The 20583-nt window shown below is 36.6% G+C and overlaps 1 protein-coding gene across 1 annotated transcript in view; it reads left to right on the forward strand.

The window, feature by feature from the left end:
- Window positions 1–20583, forward strand: part of STT3B (STT3 oligosaccharyltransferase complex catalytic subunit B) — a 50937-nt gene that overhangs the window by 9646 nt on the left and 20708 nt on the right. The window contains exons 2-5 of the mRNA XM_021525867.4: window positions 12582–12690; window positions 14438–14725; window positions 16412–16477; window positions 20050–20149. Coding sequence (XP_021381542.1) covers window positions 12582–12690; window positions 14438–14725; window positions 16412–16477; window positions 20050–20149 — 563 coding nt within the window. The remainder of the gene's footprint in view (window positions 1–12581; window positions 12691–14437; window positions 14726–16411; window positions 16478–20049; window positions 20150–20583) is intronic.

A 20583-nucleotide genomic window follows, 5' to 3' on the forward strand; every position in this document is an offset into this window, starting at 1 on the left:
TACATCGTGGTTTTGCTTTGTGATGAGTGTGTTCCACATGGTGCCACCTGCTTTCTTTCAGGGCTACCTTCAAGAAGAAAATTCACAGAACAGCGCATTTGTGGACAGAGAGTTGAGAGGGCATATGGTCTGGTGGGGATTGAAGCATTAAAGGTCCTGGAACAGACCAGCTTAATTCATGTTTGGAGAGCAAGGAGAGAGAAGATTTAGGATTATGTGACCTAAGAACTGTCCCATGAGAACTTACACCAGGTCCTTCCCAACAACTCCCACATACCCCTGCACACGACTTTTCAACCCCACCTGAACTGAAACTGAACCTCTTGCTTTAGCCTTGTCCTATTCCCATTTTCATGGGCAGCCACACATTCACTTTATGGCAGCGAAAGGATGCATTTTGATTTAATAAAATGGCTTTAGAAATTAAACTCATCCTTTTAATGTTCTATGATCAAGGGGCTGTAGCTACCAAACTGTATATCCTAATTTAGCTGGCTGGTCAAAGAGGTGTTTTGCTTTTGAAAGGGCATGTTTCTGGACATAGGAGAGAGGAGGCAATGGTGGGTGTATGCTCTGAATATTTTTGTACTAACATTTGTGACAGCTTCAAAGCATATGTGTGTAATAGCAAGCCTAGCTCATGGTTAAAGTGTTCCCCCACCTTCACATTTTAAGGTCATTTCTAAGCATTCATGGGATTTCACTAAAATGACAGAGGAGCACAGTGAAATAGTTCAATAACTACAGTGGAGTAAGACTGAGCAATACTAGAAGTTTTATCACGTAATGAGAAAATAAACATGTAACTTCAATTTCACATTGTACATGGCAGGAATTTAATATTATAAATACTATCTTAAATGCTGAGCACTGCTGTCATCACAGTACACTTAATCTTTAGCATTTCTGTGAGAATACCTAAAAAGCAATTAACATTTTGTTATTACACTTGTGTTTCTTGTGCATAGTCTTTAAAGAAACACTGGTAAACATTAAGTACAGTTCTTAACAGGTTACATTCAATTCAGCAAAAACTTTGGGTTTCTTTGTATTTTAGACTTACTTGAAGCAGTATGAATGATATAAAATAGAAGTAGTTCATAATTCATTTTAAATTCTGCTTGCCATACTTATTTGAGACTAAATCAGACACTGAAAGTATCTGAATGCAAAATATGCATTCAGACACTTTCAGCATCTGATTTATTAGAAAGATAAACTCCACTCTGTATTATGAGGAAGGATGAAGGCCGCTTTCAGTTTTCAGCTACTTTCCTGGTCTTTGTTTATTTTATTGGTAACATCCTATTCCCAGACTAATTTGCTCCAGTGTGAGAATATACAGTCACTTTGCAAACATCTGGAACTCCTTTTGCCCTTAGCTAGGGGCCATCATTCCTTCTGTTTGCCTGTATTAATAGATGTGGCTACTTTTAATCTGCTTCAGAATAAATTCAGTTTAAATAGTTGAGGTCATAGAATCATTTAAGTTGAAAAAGACTTCTTTGACCAATGGGTCCAGCCACTAACCCAGCACTAGCATGTCCCACCTCTTTTAAACACTTCAAGGGTGGGTGAGACAGCCACTTCCTGGGCAGCCTTTTCCAATGCTTAACCTTTTCAGTGAAGAATTTTTTCCAAATACCTAATCTAAATCTCCTCTGGCGTGACTTGACTCTTCTTCTTGTCATCTTACTTGTTACCTGCGAGAAGAGGCTGACCCCCACCTGGCTACAACCTCTTTTCAGGTGGTTGTGGAGAGTGTAATGTTCCCCATTAGCCTCTTTTTCTCTAGGCTGAACAAACCCAGGTCTTGCAGCTGATCCTCATAGGATTTGTGCTCCAGGCCCTGCACCAGCTTCACTGCCCTTCTCTGGACTTGCTTCAGCACGTCAGTTTTGTCCCAAAACTGAAGACAGGTTTGACATGTGGCCTCACCAGTGCTGAGCACAGGGGGACAGTCACTGCCTTGCTCCTGCTGGCCACACTACTGCTGATACAGGCCAGGATACTATTGGCCTTCTTGGCCACCTGGGCACAGACTGGCTCATGTTAGCTGCTGTTGAATCAGGCCCTTTTCTGACATTCAGCTTTCCAGCCACTCTTCTCCAAACCTTCAGTGGGGTTGTTGTGATCCAAGTGCAGGATCACAGTGCAGGACTCAGCCCTTCACCTTATTTAACCTCATAGAAGTGGCCTTGGCCCATCATTCCAGCCTGTCCAGATCCCTCTGCAGAGCTTTCCTGCCATGCAGTAGATCAACACTCCCACCCAACATCTGCAAACTGACTGAGGGAGCACTCAATCCCTCATCCAGATAATTGATAAAGAAATTAAACTGGCCTGGCCCCAGCACTGATCCCTGGGGAACACTATTTGTGACCACCTGCCAGCTGGATGCACCTCCATTCACCACCACTCTTTGGGCTTGGCCATCCAGATCATTGTTTTCCCAGCAAAGAGTGTACCTGTCCAAGCCATGAGCAGCCAATTTCTCCAGAATGCTATGGGAATGGTGTCAAAGGCTGCAGTAACTTCTAGATAAACAACATCCACAGTCTCTCCCTCATTCACTAAGTGTCACCTTGTCATAGGAGAAGATCAGGTTGGTCAAGAGGTACCTGCCCCTCATAAATGCATCCTGACTGGGCCTGATGCCCTGGTTGTCCTCTATGTGCTGTGTGATTGTGCTCAAGATGATCTGCTCCATAACTTTCCCTTGCACCAAGGTGAGGTTGACAGGCCCAGAGATTCCTGGATTCTCCTTCACACCCTTCTTGTAGGTGGACATCACGTTTGCTGGCTTTGGTCTACCAGGATCTCTCTGGTTACTCAGGACTGCTGGGAAATGATTGAAAATAGCTTAGTGAACACTTCTGCCAGCTCCCTCAGTACCTTTGGGTGGACCCCATGCAGCTTCATGCGTGTTTGAGCAGTGCAGTAGGTTGCTGATCATTTTCCCTTGGAGTATGGGGGCTTCATTCTGCTGCTTATCCCAGTCTTCTAGCTCAGGGAGTGAGGTACTCAAACAACAGCTGGTCTTACTGTAAAAGACAGAGGCAAAGAAGTATTAGGTACTTCATCCTTTGTCACTGTTTCCTTCCACATCCAGCAAAGCCTGGAGTTTCTCCTTAGCCCTCCCTTTGTTGCTGGTGTATTTATAGAAACATTTTTTGTTGTCTTTTATGGCGTCTTTAGAGTGATTTGCTTTTTAGCTGTGATTCAAGCTAATTTGTCCAATTTGTGGACAGAAGCAGATTAGGAGCACTTCTGCAGTCCTTTTAGCTAGCAAAGGTTAGTTGAAGGATAACTGCCACAGTTGAATTTGCATGTGTAATTTAGTACAAGGCATTATAGGGTTGGGGATACTTTTTATTTTCCTTTACGCCCTTCCACTTTGGGCTTTATTCATGCATTTTGCTTTTCAGCTTTATTTGTTTAGGGCATAATTAGGTCTGTCTCTAGGTTTTTGTAAACCCTGTGTGTATTGTTTGGTTTGTTCTGCAGGTAGTTCTATCTGTATACATACATACCCACAGGTGAAAATTGTCCGATTGGTTCTACAGTCCTTGGGAATGCAATGTTTGTGTCTATTTATGCCAGGTTACTGAAGGGTTAAGCAGAATTTCAGCAGACATGCTCAAGTTAGATAGAATTATGTCTTAAACCTGGTGTTAATCACAGGACATAAATTCTTCAAGTTACAGTGTCTTTTCTGCTCTGATGATGCTTTGTATTATGCACTCTGAAACAATTTTTATTTTTTCATTGTACTAAAAAGTCAGTAAGTCAATACGGCAACAGATGGAGTTCAACAGGTGCTCTATGAGAGATCCAGATTCTTGGACTAAACATAACCTACCTACAGAGAGACCAATGGAAAGAAAGGGTAGTCACAGAATTCGGGCAAGGAAGACTGACCTAGATGCAGGAGGAAGAATAGCAGATGCATTAAGAAATGTACTAACGAGCAAATATGTAAGGATTTTTGGATGAAAAGCTACCTTATTTTGACTTGCTAAATTAACTTACTTAGATGTGCAGCTACAACACTGTAGATGTTTTTGATTCCTGTGAGCTAAATAACCTTATGTTGTCATAGTTTGTACAAAGTGGTTTGATGTCTGAATCTGGCTGGATTTACCCTTTGTCATGTTACAAAGAAGTTTAAGTAACAGACTCTTGGCTATTGAGGGTTGTAAAAAATAATTTCTGCTAAAGTTCTTCTACAGTGCTATAACTGTTTAAATGTTCTACCAGAAATAAGATTGTCACTGCTTAAATATCATCTGTGATGTGAGGGATCTGGAACCTTTCTAAGGGCCAGGTTTACTTTTTACCATGTATTGTATTTCATAGGGTAGAAGCAGTCTGCCAGGCCATCTTGCATCCAGAGTGATTTCTTAAATTTCACTTAATGAGAAGTGAAGTTGGTTCAAATGTATTTTGGGTGTAGCTGGTATTTTCTTGACTGCCACAGTGTTTTAGCATATAGGTGACTTCTGTAATAGAGATGAAGACTGAGCCACATACATCCAAGAAGTTAAAATATAATTAAAGCACCTGCAAGGACCAGTAAATTTCCTTTTTTGTACTCTGTATTTCAGACTATTACAAAAGTTATTATTCGCTTCTGCACACATACTAGATCTTGCTGCAAGATAGCAGGTATTTTTGGGATCAGTTTAATAGGAATACAGTGTAGTTATTTAGGTGTTACAGGTTGCTTTTCTATACTAGGAGACGATGAAAAAAGTGGCTTGGAGCTAGCTGTCCTCTGTTCCCTGTTACTTCTTATGGAGCAGTCATGTTCACCTCACTGATTTTTAGAACCAGATTTTTCACAGAAAGGATATTTTGCTCTTAAAATATATTGTTCAGCCTTTTAATTCCTTCCTGCCAAGCAGATCCTCATGTATCAGCCTTTAACTTAGAAGACCTTGGAGTTAAGCCGTCTCTATCATGTTTAAAACAAGTACAACACAAATTTGATCTGGAAAAACACCCTCTTGGACATATTCTTGAATTTGGTGCAAAGCCTTCACAGTTGAAGCATACAAGGCTTATTGTGCCACAGAGCATTCAAAAAGAAACAAACATAGCACTATAGGGTTTTTTGAGTGGTAGTTAATACTGTATTGAGGAGAGAACTGATACTTCTCAAGAAGCTGATGCTATCAGATGGTACAGAGCCAACATTGTCATCAATTTGGATGCCAGTTGTAGTGTGATATCTGGGCTAAGATGTATGTCCATCCATAAAAAAGAAAACAAGCATTCCATTTTTGCCTGTAAAAATTTCAAATTATTCTGTTTCCATCTTGTCTTTGAAACATCTTGGGAATTTTGACTGTCCCAAGAAAAATGTCATAATCACTTTCTTCTTAGGTCTAAAATGTTGTTACATGTTATGAATGGCAGAATTCACAGGCAAAGTATGCCTTTTAATATTGATAGAACCAATGTTTTGCATAATAATTCGCCTTGAGATATGGAATAGTTCAAAAGCAAGACAAAGTAAAAAAAAACCTAATAGGCATCAATGGAAATGTCTGAAGCTGTAGACAGATATACGCCCACTACAGTGGTGATGGGAAGCATATCGTGGTTTCAGATGGTGGCATATTGTGTGAAAAATACAAATTGTGATCATGGAGTGCTCTCAAAAGCTCACAGTTTCTTAGCAAAAATACTGGAGATGCCCTAGGTTCTGTGAAGAAGCTGAGTGACTATATGCTACTTGTAGAATTTTTTTATCATTAAGCTACTGGCAGCATGCAGTTCCTGATTTTAGCACTTGCTAAGCGTAACATCCTATTGCAGGCAGGGAAAATACTATGCCAAGTAGTGGCAGTAGGAAGGCTGTAATCCTCCTTAAACACACTGGGGACATACTGATATTCTTAATGGTAATTCTTAATGGTTATTCTATAAACATTCTGGTATTCTTCAGGATTTCCATTGAGCTTAGTTGAATGTTGGGCCTGAAAAAATGTGTGTCGTGCTGATTGTGTCATCCACCTTTTTTTCTGACTTGGCTTTCCCCTGGTTTACCTTCAGGGATTATTCTAAAGATATTACAAAAAGGAGGAGTTTCGTTTCTCAGCTGGATTCCAGGAACAGAAATTTCTTCCTCCTTTGACTCAAAATTTCCATCATTTTTGAAGTTAGGTGGCCACATCACTGCAGAACTTCCTGCTATTTTGTTAAATCATGATTCTTACTAAGCTTAGTATAACAAGGGAGCCTTTGCCACATTTTTCTGAGTCGGTGAAGTAAGAAATCAGAAGCAGGTCCATTTCCAACTTTGAATCTGAGGAATCTCAGAATGGTAGTACTTCTGCCAATTCTTTTTTCTAAGGTTTGTGATTGACAGTCAGCTTGAAGGACATGAAGGACTTTTCAAATGGCCTTACTTGCATCAAAACCCCAACAGAACATTTGAGCCTCTCTGAGTGCAGGGCAGTCTCAGTACCCATCACAAATACTTGATATTATCTCAGAATGCTAAGAGTAATTACATATCCAGATATTTTTATATAAAAATGTATAGACTAAGCAATCAAAAATCACATATTTAACCCCCTAAAACCATCTGAATTAGGATGATATTAAACTCTGCATCAGTCAAAGCTTTTATTTTTTCTTTCTAGTGGAGTTGTCTTAATAATCACCTTTCAATCAAGTTTAGCATGAACTGGTCAAACCTGTTCTGTGTCCCTTGTGAAAGATGGGGTAGAGTTTGTGTGCTCATGACTCCCTGGGTAATTGTTGTCTGGTGAGGTACAGAAGCTTGAGTGTGCAAAATGATAACAGTCTCCACATAAAGCCATGGTAGGTGTCTATCCAGAGAAATTCCAGAAAAAAAATTTTGTGGTCACATAAGGACTTAAAATGTGTGTGTATATATATTACTAATTAGGGATTAATTATATATATTATATTAGGGATTCACACAATATACCGCCAGTATTAGACTTAGGACCTAATAAAACCATTCCACTGACATGAAAATAAGTTAAAAAGAAAGGAATGTGAGATTTTTCTGAAATAAAAAATTGCCTGGTGTTTCTTCCATTTTGCAGAGTGGACAGTTTTAGCTCAGGTAAACAGAGGCCCACCTTCTATCTCATGGGTTCTTACACATGAGAGAGGTGGAGCTTGGTGTATGTTTTCTTAAGTCTTATTGTGAGGTCTAACACCTTAGGATTGGGTTGTGGGCACTAGGAAAGGCTCTTTACTTGTCAAAAGTAAAAGTAAAGAGCCTTTACTTTTTCCTGTAGGTATTGCTGCTCCAAAGTTCTAATCTTGATTATTTGAAAATGGCTTAAATGTCCACACATACTTACCAAGGTTATAAATGCAACAAAAATAAAAATTTTCCTGATGAGAAAGACTTCCTTAGTGCCTTGGATTCATTATGTGGTTGGTTGATTCTACACGTACTTTTTAAAAACCAGAACTCAGTGTGTTAATTGTTCATTTGCAGATACAGAGCTCAGAATGAGACTTGCAGGATCTTGTGCTTGTAGTATATTCTGAGGGCAAGCAGGTGTTTTAAAATTTAATTTGGAATACTGTTTATATGTTTCTTTGTTTCAGTGGAAGTTACTGAAGTTTCTGATTAGATTTTCCATAAAGTATTGCTGAATGTATTCTTCCTTTGGATACAAAGAATATGTTGAATATGGAGTCAATCTGCAACTATCTTTTTCAGGAATCTACACTTGCCATCTCTAATTAGATTCTGTATGGCCAAATTGATTCTGTAATCTACATTTGCATTAAAAACTGACTCCTAGAATTACTCCTATAGCTTGTAATGTTCACAGTTTGCATCTTGTCATTTTTCCGAATTTGCAGATGTGAAAATTTTGTGCATCTGCAGCTGAAGACTTCTAAAGCACAGAAGCCTTTATAATTGAAGGCTTAGAAAATTTTCAACAGATTCTGCTTGTAAGGAGATTACATATTCTCAGATGGCTGTAAAATGCTGGATAAAAAGTCTAGATGATGGGGCAATAATAGCATGAAATTGATTGGGGTTTAGACAGTCACCGTTCCCACAAGAAGCAACACACTGATCTTGCACTCTTTGAATCGAGAGGTCAAATGAATTCCTTTGCTGTCAGTGTAATTTACCTTAAGTGTTGTTAAGATGTTGATGAAGTAACATCACTGCCATACATGTGCTGTTCTTTTCTATATGTTCTTATTTCTCAGTAGGCTGAATTTTATTTTAATACTCACCTTAAATAATACTTTGTCAAGGAAATACTAAACCTAGGAACGTCAAAGACGTCTCTTTATAAATATAGCAGTAATTGTTGCTGTGAAGTGCTAGAGAATTCTGTAGCTCCTGGATAGAGAGTGATTGCTGTGACTGGCATTAAGTAATTATCCTACAGTATTGCCTTGTGTCATCAAAAAGGCAGTTCTTAGCAAGGAATAAAAATCAAACCTAGGCATGAGCAGATAGTTAAGATTATGTATTAACAGTGCATAATATATATGTGAAAACTTCACAGGCTTTGCTTTGCAAGTTGCCTAGTTAAGCTTTCTAAATTAATGTTGCTACTAAAAAAAAGATGATGCCTCTGTTTCAGTTATTTTGTAGTTGCTGCTTATACGGTGTTCTGTGTTAAAATATATGAAATGAGAACCATATTTTTTTATTAACTTACTTCCAGTTGTCTACTGAACCAGCTGTAATGTAGGTATCTCCAACAGTGGCATGAAATTAATGGTACCATACACAGAGCAATTAGGTGATCATTAGAACATCCCCCAAAGGTTCAAACTACAATACCAGCCTAGTTGGGTGGTTGGGACTTCAAATTCTGAAATGTACAAAGACTTAGGATTGTTTATTCCTTTAAAGCTTAGCTTGGAGGAGGAAATAGTTCAAACTACAGACATGACAGAAAGAGGCAAGGAGAACAGCAGAGCATCACTTTTCCTCCTAGAATGTCAACTGAAATAAGTCAGTGCTTCCTGGTGTCAGGCCCTTAGCTGAATCTTAGCAAGTGTGTATCTTCACAGCATGGACTGAGAACTTGAATATTTAACTCAGGTTTTCTAGCTAAGTATTTAATTAAAATTTGCTTCACACAATTTTTTTATTTATTCTTCTCAGGTTTGTTTCAAATCGACTTGCCTCAAGGGCATGAGGGAGGATGAGAGGGAATCTTGGGAAATGGGTAATTCGTTTCCATACCTCAGGATCAGATGGATGTGAAGGTTGAAGGTAGCAGAAAAAGGATCCTGTCCTTCGCTCTGGTTCTGTCACATCGTGCTGCATATTGTTTAGTCAGTGCAACAGCAGTGTACTTCAGTTCTAGTGTCTCCTTGGATAAGATGGAGTAGGTCCGAAGGAGGGCTGGATAAAAATCCTAAATACCACCTCTTCTTGCTGCTGCTTCAAGTGGAAGAACTGGGGCAGGCAGTGACCCTCAAACCTGATGTGTAGCCCCTACCCAGCACTGGCTGTTCTTGCCTCCATTCTGATTCCTTCCTCAGCTGCAGCCCCTGAATCTCCCAGATGCAAGTGTAGGCAAAGATGGCAGTTTTTCTAATATTTTCCTGGGCTGTTTTACACCCCTGTGAAACCTACAGGTAGTTGCAGGTACTGTGATAGCATTGCAGTAGAAATACAATACCACTGTGCTGCATTTTAAGCACAGTTTGGAAAGTACCAAGATAGTAAGGAGGTGTGACTGGTTTGTGATGCTCGCTGTTTGTTAGCAGCACTCTTCATTCTAGCTTAAAGGGAAACAATTTCGCAAGGTTCAGGCTTGTCCCTAAAAAAGTGCTGTGAAGGACTAAGTGATAATCAGAGCCTAATACTGGCATCATCATATGATTGCCAAAGTAGACTAGACTATTGTCTGGTGCACAGCTCATTGCTGCCAGTTTGTCCATGCCTGAAGCTGGCTTTGATATGCAACATCACAGCAACCTTTTCCTGATGAGTGCATATGTTTATGTTGACATTTTAACTTATTTTTCTTTGCAGGTAACTTAGTGGGAGGTGAGGTGGGCACTTGTTATTTTTTAAGTCAAAGTGAGGTGCTGAATTAAGTTTCTAAATACTTTTTTAGTTTTTGTGTCTAGAAGGTTGTTTCTTGGTCTCACAGGTCTTCTCGCAATACACTATAGTATTGCCAGTAATTTCTCCTGCAAACACATGCCCAGCTGTCACTCCATGCTTTCATTTGTGGCATAAGAATCACTTTTTTGAAAGAATGGCTAATAGATTTGTGTCTGTCTAAGAGTATATTAGGAGGGAAGATTAAATTCTTACCTCTGAAGTGGTAGAAGTAAAATGCTGTTACATTGCATTTCAATTTTGAGTGGTAATTCATTCTTATTAAGGACTTAATGGGATGCTGCCAGAGCTCAAGACAGTTGTTCGCATCCTTCTGAAGTTGGTTACGAAGCTTTGCTAATTGGAAACATGAGGAGAATGTCAATATGTATTCTTCTTGCCTATTTCATTTGTTTAACTAATCTTTTGATGCTGTAAAAGTAAACATTAGTCATACTTTTGTAGCCTCTGTGAGTTTGAGTCATGATTTAAAAATTCAAAAGTAATTCATGTTAGTAAACATCTTTCTGGTTCCCTTTTTGAAGTTCTAGGATAACAGTATTTGATGGGTTTTCATTGTTTTCATTCTTGTCTGTAGCTGGATGGATTTTCTGTCCTGTGCAATATGAAGCTCCTGATTTGTTACATACCAAACTGTAGGCACTTGGCACTAAACAAATAGACATCAAACCTTGCTATCCTAAGATAAGAGGCTAATTTTACAGGTACAGCATTTCAGAAATCACATTAGGGTTGACAGTTCAGAATTGGAGAATTAATTAATATTTAGAAATCTAGTCAAATGGGAATAGTAGTCTTATTAGAAACCAATGTCACATTGCTGTTTGAATCTAAGATTTCTAGGTCAGAATGACTGATATTCATGTGAATTTTTATATAAACATGACTAATGACTTCTGAAAGTTCACAGTTTTATCAGTTAATGTATCCTATATAAATGCTTATTTAACAAATGTAAGAGAGTCTTCCTGAAAGTACTTCACTCTGTTATTTACTTATTTTTAATATCATTTGACTGATGCTGTGATAGTTCAGACACTCGAAACACACAAATTTGCTGACATCTGAACCTGAATTTCAGTTCTTTTTGTTCTTCCACTGTGTAGATGAAGAATCTGCTCATGACCTCAATGTGACTTTATTTCAGATACTACTTGTACTGATTAAACAATTAGGAACTTGATGGGGTTTGCAGTCTTAAATGACCTTAGCTTTATTCTGTGAAAATTAATTGGTTCCAAGTAAACCAGTGATATTTTGGGAATCCTAGATATGCAAAATAATTTTATTTTGTTGTAAATTTTTTGTCAGAACGGATCCATATTCTTATATAAGGGGATTCATCCATAAAACAGATAAAAAGAAACACACAGTCTTTTCTAGGCTTGAATTCTAGCAGTGTCATTGGAAGTTTTTCTTGGTGGTTTGCCCATCTAACCTTTTGTCTGTTGTAGTATTCAGTTTAGTCACACATGAATTTCTACTTAACTAATGACTAAAATCTTTAATACTTGTTTAACTAAGGAATTTCACATGGTTAACTGAAATTCAGTTACAATATTTATTAGAAGGGTTGGCTTTGTGAATATTGCTTGTTTTAGAAGCTGTGTTCACCCGGGCTTTTCTCTACCTAAACTTTGTCTACAAAGCTGCACATTCTCAATATCTGTAGCCTTTTCAGTTTGGTCTTTGAATGAATGATCATGAAAGAGTTGCTGGTTTAGGATGACATGCACTGTAGTGCTTCTTGCAACCTGATACCTAGTTTCAAGAACTAATAGACATTTTAATAGTTTAAAAGTTTTGTTATCAGATGTTTGAGATATTTTCTGCCAGGAAGGTGGAAGATAAATGCCTTAATAGCCATCTGTTAGTGTTTTTTAATTGTTTTTTTTGCTGAACTGAAGGTGTGCATGAGAGAGCTTTTGTTGTACAAGAAGTTCTCTGCAGCAGAGAATGTACAAATTTTAAAGATGAAACTTTAGCTACAGAGATTCTACATTGTGTAAATTCTTACTGATTGAGAGAAGGCCATTAGTTTGATAGTGTGAACAGATTCCTGTTGCCTGTTATTGAATTAGTCACCTGGCAATTTTATATTAAATAGGGCAGCAGTACATGTAGCATGTAGCTACCCTGTCTCAGAATGGGAGTCTTGCCTTGACTGCATGTTACTGACTGTATTTGAAAATGAGTAGTTTTAGAAAGGAATAACAAAAATAAACAGAGTGTTTATCAGAGTAAAAGAAAACCTTTTAATGTTTATGCACTAAAACAAACTCACTAAAAACTGTAAACTGGTGTCTGTGGTGTTTGCACTGACTGTAGAAGTGAAGAAAATACAGTGGTTAGTAGCTGAGAATTTAGTCATTTACTTGAAAACTCTGCAGGTTTAGAGAGGACCACTGTAGTTACATAATAAAAATCAAGAGCTTTATCATCTCATTTATCTTACCCTTCTGTTTCTTTCTAGGTTTAACTATAGATCAACACATCATCTTGCATCTCATGGGTTTTACGAATTTTTAAATTGGTTTGATGAAAGAGCATGGTATCCACTAGGAAGAATAGTAGGTGGAACTGTAAGTATTGTAATAATAAATTCATTAAAATAAAATCAATTTAATAAGTTAAAAATAGTTAAAGATTACTTTTCAGGAAGTTTTTTGAACTTTCAATAAAAATTTGATGTTGATGAAAGGAGAATATTAATAAAATATGTTTTTAATTGTCAAATTGCTGCAGAGGGAATATTGAGATGATTTTATTTTTTAACTGCAGAAATATGTAAGTCAACATGCCTTAGTCTTTATCCAATAGCACATTGTGACCAAGAAATACAGAACTTCCTTACATATGAAATTCTAATAAGTAGCAAATAACGGTATTATGGCTCCTGTAAGTCTAGTATATTAAATCAAAACAGAAAAAACATTTAAAAAAAGACCAAGCCCACTTTTTAAAAATCATTACCTAAATCTCTTAAGGTACAAGTCTTAATCAAATTTTGTAAGCTGAGTAGACTTCATGTATGTATGGAAAAAAAGTTAGGATTTCACTGAGAGAAGACCTTGTGAAATTAGATCAGTGTGGCACCTGTACGAAGCATCAGGACTAGTTAAGATTGGTATCAATGCAAGTTAAAAGAGAGCAAAGGTGTCCAAAACAATGTTATCAAATCAGAATGCAAGTATCATTCATTGGAATAGTTTTAGTAACACTAAGTAATGCAGCTATGTGTTTCTTAATGGGTGAAAGTTCATTAAAGGTTTTTAATGCTAGTATAGAGCACTTAAAGGCATTTACAGGTTTTTTTGTAGCAGTTAAATCACAATTGATTTTAGTATCTTAGAGATACTGGACACTCTTTATGCAACATGTAAGTGCATGTTTTCCATACCTGTCTTATACAAAATAAAACCTCATAAGAAAAAGAATTGAAATATATGCAGGGGAATGTTCAGGCATCTGTTAATTTAATTTAGTACAATGTCCTTCTTAGTTTTTGAAAGAAACTAAGGTAGGTGAAGTACATATTAACTTTTCTAGGATGTATTGATTTTTCTGTTGTTGATAAATGTGGGAGGGTAGAATTACTATTAAGAATAATCTAAAGTTCTCCAATATTCTGTGGTGGATTCAATAGATTTGTGTAAGTCTATGATACCTTTCCTGGAGCACATCTTAGTTCAATTTTTACAGGACTTGGTTTTAATCCTTCATATCTAAAGATGTTTACAGATACCTTGCAAAAATGTAGTATTCAATTTACTGACCATCAGCTTTTCATCTTAAAAAAATTAAATCTTATTGAAGCACATTTTCTCTCCCTGTTGGTACCAAAAAGTGAAAGAATAACATGGTATATTTTAAAGGAAAATGGATATGACTGGGAAATTTTGGGTTTCTTCTTGATGTCTTAGGCTTTGGGGCTTGTTTTTTTCATTTCATTAAAACTGGTAGCTGGCTTGAAATTCTCTCGCAGATTTTGATTTTTGCTTCCATACCTTAATGAAAAAATGTGTTCATTATATGATAAATGTCAAGCGAGATGGGATATTATCTGTGTGTTGCTCATCCATTTATGAAGTAGATTATATGTTATTGTTAGCATTTGGATAAAATTAAAAGAACCTAGGGTATTCAGTAGTGTTGTCAAAACATGATTAAAGTAGTACTAAAATAATTCTGTTAGCTTGTGCTAATACTCATTGCTTATATCAGCTTAAAAAATTGTTTAATTGCAATTTCTGTGTAAACATGCATACCATGACAGTTCTCCGTAATAACCTAGTGTTCTGGTTTGTTTTGGTTTTTATCTCCATGTAGGTATACCCAGGACTGATGGTGACAGCAGGCCTTATACATTGGATTTTAAATATGCTTAATGTGACAGTTCATATAAGAGATGTATGTGTGTTTCTAGCACCAGTTTTTAGCGGCCTTACAGCTATTTCTACTTTCCTGCTCACCAGGGAACTGTGGAACCAGGGAGCAGGGCTTTTAGCTGCCTGTTTTATCGCCATAGTTCCAGGTTACATATCCCGATCAGTAGCAGGATCATTTGACAATGAAGGCATAGCTATTTTTGCACTGCAGTTCACATACTATTTATGGGTAAGTAATTGCTGAGTCTTTTGCTTTGGAAAGGTTTTTTGGTTCCTCCTCCAACCAAATTACTGATTTTTCTTAGAATCCATTGAATTCTTATTTTCCTCCCTCTCAACCCTCTTCCCCTTGGCTCTTGATTAGGCAAGTACTGAGAAGTCACATGATCTGAACCACTCCATAATCATGCTCCTCAGTTTGCTGTGTGAAAGCATGGTTCCACTGAAGTATGTGTGTCCTGTAGTAGTAATAAAAGTGATGATGAGTCTAGAAATTTAAAGCAAACAGAGGGGTTGTTTGTTTTACTGTTTGGAGGTATTAGTGTTGTGTGCAGCAAATGTTAGCCTCCTTATATAGCTGGTGAAAAGCAGTAGATTCTGAATATAAAGTGCTTTGAATTGTCTTCTGGAAAGACTTTTGACTGTATGGAGTGTCTGGACTTTGAGTTCAGTATCCAGATTAAATGGCCAAAGCTGTCTAGAGTCAGATATTAGTGTGTCTTCTGTGCTTTAAAAAAACCCAGTATTTTAATTTGCCTGCTTGCTAAAGCAGCATGTCTGCCTCTCCTTAATCTGTATAGAATTTCATCCATAAGGTAGTTTTGCAGGAAGGAGTTTAGGGAAGCTGGAGTATTTCTGGACTGTTGAACCTACTTTGGAAATAACAAAAATAGCATAACTATATTGTTAATTCAGCACACATGCTGTAGGTTCTGTCTCTTGTGTATTCTGGAACGCTTGCACTTTTCATTTAGAAGACTCCACGTAAGTACGTGGTAACTACAGTAATTCTCCATAATTTTGTCAGGAACTCTGCTTTTCATAAGCAGATGCATATTCACAAATGTTTTAGCTTTAGAATATTTCAAACTTGGGATATAGTTGGTAGGAATATAATGGAAGAGAATTGAATTTTTTCATAACTGAGTGGTATTACTTAAATGCAGGTTTTTAAAATCTAGTTTTAGAGTAAGCTGCAGCTGGAAATGTGTGCTGTGTTTGATAACAATAATAGAATCAACCTATGTTTTTACTTTAGATTAACTGAGATATTATAGCAGTTACCTTTTCTCATGGAATTCTTATTTAACTAAACTGCAGAGTGCGATAATGTTTGCATGAACTCTTGTGGAATCAAATACATTTTACAGACAACTTTTCTAGCTTTTTTAATATCTGTTCTTCATTCCTTCACCACAGTCACCCCCATCAGTTTCAGACACATTCATATTCCTGGGGCGGTTTCTGGATCCTGCTAAACCTTTAGGAGTATCTGGATGCTCCTGTTAACCATAAGTGAATGTTTTGGAATTACAGAATAGCTCTTTTGTCTGTAATGGCAGAGTTGGGTCAGATGCCAGACAAATTAAGGCATGGATGGTCTTCACTTAGAATTATAAAGTGCTCTAACGTCTCCAAGAAAGTAGCACAGAGCCATTGCAATACCTTTCTACATCAAATCATAAGGCAGAGAGTTGGATTGTATGCTTTTGCTAGAGAAATACACCTAACCTCCTTTTGTGTGTGAAAAAATTGCATTTGTGCTATGATTTTATGGACATCACTTCAGAAGCATAAAATATAACTTGATGCAGGTTAAAGTTCTCTTGACAGTTGTTTTGGGATGAAACTTTTATTGTATTTTGATTGTATTGTCCAGGATTTGTCATTCATAAATACTTGGTTATTTTTCCAGGTGAAGTCTGTGAAAACTGGGTCAGTTTTTTGGACAATCTGCTGCTGTCTATCCTACTTTTACATGGTAAGGCGTTTATATATATATAATTGCTAAACTATTTGAGTAACTTACATAGTCCATATGTTGACAAAGAAGAGAAGAAGGATATTTTCATCTTTACTAGAGCCATGATATAAATTTTTTGCTTTGTGTTGTTATTACAACCTTAAATATATGACTAAACAACATAATATGTAAAGTATTTAAATCAACATTATAAAAGCAATTTTTGGGAAAAAAAATTGAATTATAATAACTTTACTTACAAATTTTTCTCATGCTGTGAATAGGTGCTCTGATTCAGTTGGATTTTTATTTGGGTATAGGTAAATTAAGGTATAATTTTAATACTTATGTGTCTGTGTGTCATTACTATAATGCAATAATCAGAATGTTTAGAACATGAGGACAAAGCTACGTTTTTATAATTTTGAAAGCTATTTCTATGGGTATAATTATGCCATAAAATAATGCTTACTACCAGAATTGATTAATGACTTCAGTGTCATAATAAATGATCATTAATGCCGTTTTCATTCTTGATCTATGAAAATGAAGGCTATTGCAGAGATTTTCCTACGGGCTAACAGAGGGGGAAAATAGTAGTAAACGTGAGCAGATAAAACTAATAGAAAAATGGAGGAAATTGGTTTTCCCCCTCCATCTCCTGAAACATTAGACTAAGAATTCTCCTGTTTGAATCAAACATCTTTTTTTTTCCCTAATTGATAAACTTTTTGTGGCTGTATGGAAAATAAATTATCCTCAAAATAGTCGGTGCTGGGACAGCCAGGCTAATTGCTTGGTGACAGTTAAGACTGAGGTCTCGAATACTGCTTTTCTGCCATCAGGTACGTTTGCAAAACACGGAATTTCTGGATTGGTTTATGTGCCTTAAAGTCAAGGTTAATTCAAAGGTAGTCTGGATGCTGTCTAGTTTTCCTCTAGCTTTAATGTCCATTTGGTTTCCTGGGAGACTTCTGCAGTTAATACAGGAGATAATAGTCTTGTGTTTGTCACCAAAGAGGCTAAGATAGCTATTTCTTTTTAAGAGTACATTTATTTCGTTCCGTTTCTCCTCCTTTTTGCCACATGGCTTAATAGAGAGACACTTTTTCATGCACAGCATTGCTGTTTATATAGCATTATAGTGAAAAGGTCCTGTAGCTTTGGTATATGTTTAAGTACAGTACAAAAGCTGCAAGTAAGTTTTTGAATTTTTATATTTATGTAGCAGAGTATTTTTTTGTATTGTGCCAATTTATTGGTAAGATTCTCTAAAGGTGCCTTCATAAGCATACAAATAACAAATACAATACTTTAACAATTTTACTGCTAAAAAATCACACTATAAGAGATTCTTACCAGCTTGGTGTGTGGGATTGTATGTGAGAATATGTGATCATGTGTGTATATGGCATCAGAACTTAAGAATCAATGTCATCATGATAATCAATCCTTATTGATTATCATGGGTGCTGTTATTTTCTTTTCAAATTCTCTCAGCTCATGAAAGTTTCATATTCACCTGTAGTTTAGCTTCACACCTCAGTGATTAGACAATAGAATTTTATTGCTTGTATCTACTTCATCCCACATACAACTCCCTACATTGTATTTCCCTTTTGGAAAGAATTTTGTGGAGTTGCCCTTCTAGATATTTTGCTTCAGTATATTTTTAGGACAAAACATAATTTTACTATTTGTTACATTGTATTAATTTGTCTTTCCCTGATGGAATTAGTCATTTTCAGTGTAAGTTGGAAGTTAAATGAAATCACAATTTTGAGGTAGTAAGAGTTCAGTCCTCAAATGGGAAGTTTGGACAACAGCTTGAAAGGCAAATGGATATTGCATGAACTGACAAATCTTTCCTGATAAGTAAATCTGCCTTATAATAGATACCTAACTCACTGTGGTAATTTAACTCATAGCCTTGCATTTCATTCAATATAGTGAAGGGTGTGTTCTCCTTGGAATTGTATTTTTAGCCTTTATTTTACTTTATCAGCTTCTGCTTCATATGGCTATTTATGACCAGGAGGTAAAGTAAAAGAAAGCTTCACATTGAAGCAATCCTGTAGGCTAGCATGTGTCCATTCTTTTTGCCAATCTGTGAGTTTACCTCAGTTTTGTTTGAAAAGCTCCAAAGTGCATCTTGAGTATAAGTTTCAGTGCTTAGATTTGAGTTCATATTTTGATAATTAGAGATGCGGGTCTCTGGTCCATGCAAACTGTGACCTCCTTGATTCAAACCTTTCCCTAAATGTGCCAGTGTTCTATTGGCATGCTTGAACTCTGTTCTGTCTTACCTGTCTTCAGGTAATTGTTTTCTCCATTAAATAAACTTACCTGTGTAAACCATGATACTTCATACAAGTAATTAGGCAATAGGATTTTGATAATCTGAAATTAGTTACTAGAAAACCTAGATTATTTTATTATACTTGTTTCACATAGTCTGAATTGCTTACCATAAATTTTGAAATGCTGGGGTTTGTAGTATTAGAGTCAAAACACAGTGAACTTGGCCTCATGGATTTTTTAGAATTGTTCTATAGAACATAGTAATTTGGGTTTCTTTTTAGATTCTAGGGCTTTAAAAATAGCTACATGAATCTAAACCCTAAAGTACAATTAAAGTGAAAACCACATTAGCTACTGCATGCTAAAAATGAAGATCCAGGGTAGGCATGGTACATATGGGAGAAGTCTAGACTGTAATATGACCACAGGACATGTAAAATACAGATTGTCAATATGAGCCCTTCTAAATATGTTAGAAATTTAGATAACACATTGTAATGATAGCTCATGAAATCATTACCTAAACCAGCAACCAGTGATCTGTTAATAACATCTGTAGTGTTTCAGTTCTAAGTACACCATAGCAGTCCTTTTCAACAGCTCTTGTTGCCACAGGTTTGCAAGTTCTATAATATTGTTGTATATCATTCCACAGTGCTCAGTCCTGCTTTTATGTGTATCCATACTCTTCCTTTTGTTTATTTCCTTACACTGCAACCTGGTCTGGCTGCTCTGGTTCCAGAGTTCTCTCCTGGAGGTGTACCTCGCTCCCTTTCCCCTCTCTACCTGGAGATAATGTTCCCTGTCCTCAGCAAAAAGTGTATGGTGCTAATTTTGTCAAAAGAAGGTTTTGGATCCTATATGAGAACATAGGATATCCTGAGTTGGAAGGGACCCACAAAGACATCAAAGTCCAACTCATGGCCCTACAAATCCTACCACTGCCATGTGTTGCAGCCTTCACCATTGGGTAAAAACTCCAGCATAACATTCTCGTTTGCCAGTATGGCCAGATTGACTTGGAAGGAGGAGATCCAGGAGGATAGCCTAGGAAATCCATCAGCTCACTTCAAACACCTCTGATATGTGGGCTTTGTTGTGGTTTGTTTTATTTTATAATATATAGTAAGAAGGATTCTGATGGTATTAGTAGTTCTGTAGTTCTGACTGCTTGTGTAGATGGGATTTGTATTTTCTTGTTAGACCATCAAGATTTATAAATCCAGCATGGGCTGTCCTAAGAATTTGCAGATATTTTCAGATCTGATTTCCTGTTCCATTTGTTGTAGGTCTCTGCATGGGGTGGTTATGTTTTCATCATCAACCTTATTCCACTGCATGTGTTTGTTCTGTTGCTGATGCAGAGGTACAGCAGGAGAGTCTACATTGGTAAGTTCTGATCATTGCAAAGTCATTTCCAAATACTTAAACATGAGATGCAAAATTATTGTACCAATGTGTTTTGTATCAAGTGGGTGTTAAGTAATTGCATATCAGATTGAGTTGTTTTGATTTGATTACTGATTATAGTCAGTTATTTTCTACAACATGGAAATAAGGAGTTGAAACATATTCACACTTCCAAAATTTTGTGTATGTTGCTGCTAATTAATTTTTTCATTTCTAGTGCATGGGAAAGAAAAATGGGTGGTTTGATGTAAAAGAACCCTATTAATATATTGTAAATATACATTGCATGTGCCTTTAGTAATTTTTAATATTTTTTCTTTTCCAAGTATATAAAACAGTTGGTATTTTTGAAAGTTATTCAGCAGAAATTATGCAAACATACAGATAAAGACACAGGAAATTTTAAACAGCCA

Source organism: Lonchura striata, chromosome 2 (genome assembly GCF_050655825.1).
Source record: "Lonchura striata isolate lonStrDom1 chromosome 2, ASM5065582v1, whole genome shotgun sequence".
Lineage (NCBI taxonomy): Eukaryota > Metazoa > Chordata > Aves > Passeriformes > Estrildidae > Lonchura > Lonchura striata.